The sequence below is a fragment of the Atta cephalotes genome (assembly GCF_000143395.1).
Source record: "Atta cephalotes unplaced genomic scaffold scaffold00001, whole genome shotgun sequence".
Taxonomy (NCBI): domain Eukaryota; kingdom Metazoa; phylum Arthropoda; class Insecta; order Hymenoptera; family Formicidae; genus Atta; species Atta cephalotes.
In genome coordinates this window covers 10,529,074-10,534,564 of record NW_012130065.1, presented here as the reverse complement: position 1 = coordinate 10,534,564, position 5,491 = coordinate 10,529,074, and the positions used below count along the sequence as shown (strand labels likewise).

At 31.0% G+C, this 5,491-nt stretch overlaps 1 protein-coding gene across 1 annotated transcript; it reads left to right on the top strand.

The window, feature by feature from the left end:
* Positions 1 to 3,188: 3,188 nt before the first annotated feature.
* Positions 3,189 to 4,993, top strand: LOC105618643 (atrial natriuretic peptide receptor 1). Its single transcript, XM_012200176.1, has 4 exons — positions 3,189 to 3,429; positions 3,776 to 3,946; positions 4,395 to 4,569; positions 4,777 to 4,993. The coding sequence occupies exons 1-4, from the start codon at positions 3,189 to 3,191 to the stop codon at positions 4,991 to 4,993; spliced, it is 804 nt and encodes a 267-aa protein (XP_012055566.1).
* Positions 4,994 to 5,491: the final 498 nt, after the last annotated feature.

Sequence of the window (5,491 nt, the reverse complement as noted above, 5' to 3'; positions counted from 1 at the left end):
TATATATATATATATATATATATATATAAAAGCAGTATTATAAATTAATTGATAAAAACATAGTTGATCAAGTAACATTAAAATTAAATAATGAAAATTATCTAGTTTTCAAACTATTTCTCGATCAACATGCAATGATATACGTTCAAATTTGGATATTAACACTTTGTTTAAATTAAATGGTGTTTAAATTAAAATGAAATTCAAATTCAAATAAAAGAATGCGTCGGTTTTGCATCAAATGGAAGTTTATGAACATTTTTCTAAATGATCTTTTACACGATATTTCTTATTTGCTAAATATGTAAAAAATATTAAAAACTAGAAAAAAATATTATAATAATTGCGCAAACTTCAAAGGAAATTTTTTATTTCATCCCCTTTAAGTATAATGAAGGCATTTTATTTATGTTAAAAATGACTATAAACTAATTTTTTTAATTTCTTTCTCTCTCTCTCTCTTTATAGTAATAACTAAAGAGACACAACGAAAGGATATTTTATTTTTTACTATACGCTTTAAAAAAACATTTTTCATATAAAATTATATCAAACGATCAAAATGCAGACAGACTTTTTTAAACTAATAATATAAATATCCATTCATAATCATAAATTTCAAAGTTCACTTTATGGTTTTACGTACTGAAGAGGATCCTATCTATAGAAACGTATGTAATATTATATAAAATATTAGTTTTTTAAATCCATCTAACGGGAAAAACGCCACGAACTTTTTCTCACACCTAATAATTATAACAATATCTTGCACCAGTTTCTTACAAGGAGAGGATATTAATAATAATAATTGATTGCGACGAAATTCGTTGTAGCAATAGGTTTGCACGTCAAGTGATTCTAGATAAAGAGATATAATGCGCTTCTCAGGCATTGTGAGAAAATTGATTAAAAAGTTCCGTGCAATTGCCGAATATTGTTTTTAATTATTTTAATTATTTTTTCTCAAATACTATCAACTTTACAGAAAAACTGCAAGAGACAAAAATCATTTATTTTCTTCTCATAGAACTTTAAGAATTTTTTTAGAATTTTTTATATCAACTTTTTTTTGTCGTATGAAAATACGATATTAAAAAATTCTAAAAACATTCTAAAAAAATTCTCAGAACTTTATGAGAAGAAAATAAACAATTTTCGTCTTTCGCTGTTTTTCTGTAAAGTTGATAGTGTTTGAGTAAAAAATCATTGAAAACCAATATTCAAACGATTTTTAATAATTTTTAATCAATTTTCTCACAAACGCTTGAGAAGCGCATTATATCCTTTTATCCAGTACCATTTGACAAGCAGATCTATCGCTACAACGAGTTTCATCGCAATCGATTATTATCACGTCGTGTTCTTTCCTTGAGCTAAGAGCTGGTGCAAGATATGCGACTTATAATTATTCTATATACAATAATATTACATACGTATTTCTATAGATAGGATCCTCTTCTTTGTTAGACGCTTTTTATTCATTTTTATTCATTTCTTTAAAGTTTACACAATTTCACTAATTATTTTCATAAATTTCAAACTTAATATAGAATACAGCTAATACGGAAAATAGCTATAAATTTAATAACAATAATTTAATTTGGACAGTCAAAAACGCAATGAAAAAACGTAGAAATATCCGAAGAAGAAACGAATGGAAAAATGGTAGAGAACAATACAGAAATTAACCATCGGAAATAATCCTCTAAACGATGCTGCGTTTGACGCGGCCGAGAGAAGACCCTCGCAGAAATTCGATCTCTCGAGATGAAATGGAAGCGGCAACCCTCTAAAGGACTTGGGAGGGGATAGCCATGTGAGTGTGCATATCGGAGTTTTCGATAACTATTATCAATCGACGCGAGATATCCGTGATAAAGCCGCGTGTGTAAGTGCTCGTTTGTCACTGGGACAAGGCGGTCGCGTGATCGTGAGGTGTCAGTGTATTTCCGGCGATCCTGATGTGAATCGCGATGTCTGTCTCTCTCTTTCCTGCTCTTTTCTTTTTCTCGTGTTCGGATACCTGCAAAATCTGAATCGGCTGCTCTTTCACGTGATGCTTTTCTATTAATATAATCTTGTATTAATATAATCTTTTATTTTTATTAATATAATCTTGTGTTCTCTCGACATTAAGCGAGCATTTGCATTCTATTTGTGCTCGACGAAAGCTCGAGAAAAGACAAAGAAATACGGAACGATGCGCGAATACGCTAAGGATTTTCGTCAAATTTAATAGATTCGGCATACTCAGTGTTCCGTAAATATTTTCTTCGGTGATTGCGAATTGCACATAATTTCGTTGATAGAATTCTTGAAGTAGTGCTCGATGGTCGCGTACGATATCCACTTTAAAAATATCCGCGATATGAAATCTAAATAGTTTTTAAACTAATACGTTACATCTCTGATAAGCACTAGGACTCGATTATAATTACTGTAATCTTCAATGATCTTGTGTTTCTTAAAATAATAGATAACGCAATATTGAGTGGTAATAATTGATAAATTACAATTGACGTTACATAAATATGCTGTTTATAAAATCTGCGAAAAGTAAGCAAACCAGAAGCAGTTAGTAGATGTTCGTCCAATGAAGTTTAATTTTTGAAGTTAAAATTCGTGAGGTTTCTTCTTTTCTTTTATTTTATTACAATTTAATCTAAAGTCTTTATTTTTATTTCGTAGTTTATTCTGATTTCAAAGAAAAGAAAAGTGATCATTTTACAAATTAGATTCTCTAATTATAATCTCATTAAAATTCTCCATTTAATATTATTTATAATTTTATTGTAATCAAGTCAATCGTACGAGACATCATAACACAACGAGATAATGCATTCATGCTAATTTGTTAGAGAATAATTCGCTTAGTGAATCAATATTCGCTATTAAATCAGAAGGAAGCGACAAGTGAAACAACTGTCGATACGGTCAGACAAATCGGTAGACATACGAAACTCGAGAGTACAACGTATCGCGTTTGAACTGTAAAGATCGCAGTGCGATTCTAGACAAAATAGTGATTTTATGAATCGAAATTCTGTTCATGGTGGAGAGTTTCTCGCGATGATAAAGATATTTATCGGGTGATTGTGATTGTCGGTGATGTCAGGATGATGTTTCGCGATTTTCGATTCAGAGTGAAGAGCTCGATCTGATCCGAGATCGCCTTTCGATTCGTATACATGGATTCCCGTATGAGGATCATCGTGCTAATAATCTTATGGCTGATATATCGGACAGAAGGCAAAGTTACGTGCCGCGGCGAGGTACAATTGCGTCGCGATTGCGAGCACTGTGCAGAATGCGACGCACTGTGCAGCACGAGCCGCGATGGTGCTGTTTCTTGCGAACTGAGGGTCGCTGTTCTTCTGCCGAAGGATCCGAGATATGATATTTCTCTGCCTAAGGTTCTCCCAGTCCTCGGTAAGAGAGTTAGTCTGGAAATCAATTGTGTATACTAAAAAAAATGCTAAAGGTGTGGTCCACTTTATTGGAGCTGCAAATTTTAGTATATTTTTTTCAGTATTTTCTTGAAACGGAATAAAAAAGTGAGCAAATTCATTACTCAAGTAGCAAAGTGACGTTTTATTTTTTTAATAATGTCTCTTTATTAACGTCACAGTCTCTTGGCATTTCAAATAAGCTGAGAGGATCAGCAAATGTAAAGCTGAATGAAATCAAGTTTTACGCGCACGTTCAATTTTATATCCCGAAAGTTCAGCTTGTGTAAACCTGAACATTGAGATTGTATTATCTTTTTCTTTTGCAGATTTAGCGGTGTACGAAGCGAGATCGCGAAATCTGCTACCGCACTGGCTTGATCTGAAATTCTTGCCGCAAGATGATCATTGCGATGCAATGTACGCGCAAATCGGCGCGATCGACAGCTACTCGCATTGTGTGCACTTGTTTCTCGGGCCAGCATGCGATTATTGCGTCGGTACGTCATTTTAAATCCTTTTATTTTGAATTTTTCCTGTATCTTCTTTAAAATTATATTTGCTACAATCTGAAAATGATTCTAAAACCCATCTTGATGTTGCTCATGTTTTAATCTACATATAAATTACATCCGTTAAACTGAGAAAACTGTTCCATTATATATAAGATTTATTGTAATATGTTATATTAAAATTTCCATAATCTTTTCCATAAAAATGTATATTTCAAAATGATTTATAATTGCAATCGCATGCATTACAAGAGCGAAAAAAAAATTTAGGAAAATTGAAACAAATTATCATTTTTATGTTTTATGTTATGTATTCTCTCTTTACTACTTCTTTTTTATTTTTAAAATATGAATATATGGGCATATTTCCTTCAAGTTAGTCTTTTATATTATACGCTATTTCAATGTGACATTAGAGTTAAGAGTTTTCTTTCAGCGGTCGTCGGTAGAGTGGTGAAATTTCTTGGAGCACCATTAATCACCACAGGAGGCTTTACTTTTGACTTTACGGAAAAAAAAGTTGACTGTAAAGACGAATATTTTATGACCACAAGAATCGGAAGTTTGGCTTTCAGAGATATCGCTAAATTTTTCGTGGCCATAATGGAACAGTATGTACAGCTCAAAATTTATATAACAATTTATCGATTAAATTGATACAAAAAATTTAATTTTTGCGTATTTCTTAATTCTTCATGAGAGATTGTTTTGACAATTATATGATGAATACGAATATTTGATGAAACGCGGATAAAAAAATTAAAGAATATGATGAAATAATGTGAAATTTTCTTTTATCTTTCTTTTCTATGAATTAGCTACGAGTGGCATAAAGTACATCTTATTTATGCAACGAATGGGCAAAATCAAGTCGCTGGTAGACATACGTGTCAGCTTATGATGAAGTCAATGGTTGAATTCATCAAGAAAGAGCATAATATTACTTATGGCACTTTTGACGTCGAAGCTACAACCCCCAGTGATTATCCAGAGGCCTTGAAAGATCATGTTAGTCATTCTTACGGCGGTGAGTAACCTTTAAAATTAATTAATATGACATTTAAGTAAAAAGTTTTGTCCTTTAAAAGACAACTTTTTATATCAGAAAGATAATTTATGTTAAGACGTCGAATTAAATTCAAAATAAATTCCAGATTTATTCAATTAACTTATACATCTGTTTCACAAATACTTTAAGATGCATAATGGAAAATAAATTCCATATAAAATCCCATCTAATACAGTAAGCAAAGAAAGCGTATAAAACAGCAAATAAAAAGTTAAATTAAATTTTATGAGCACTGATTTTATGAGCACTGATCACGTAGAAGTAAAAAGTGGAAAAATTGTTTGCTGCTTCTACAAAACTTGACGTCATATGATAATAAATATTAATAGATGGATTTATTATTAATAGCATTTAAAAAGAAATGATTATAAAAAATATAAGAATTTTCGAGAAATAATCTTAAGATATTAAAGGTTAATTATATTGATGTAAAAATCGAAAAGGTTAATTATCGATATATATAT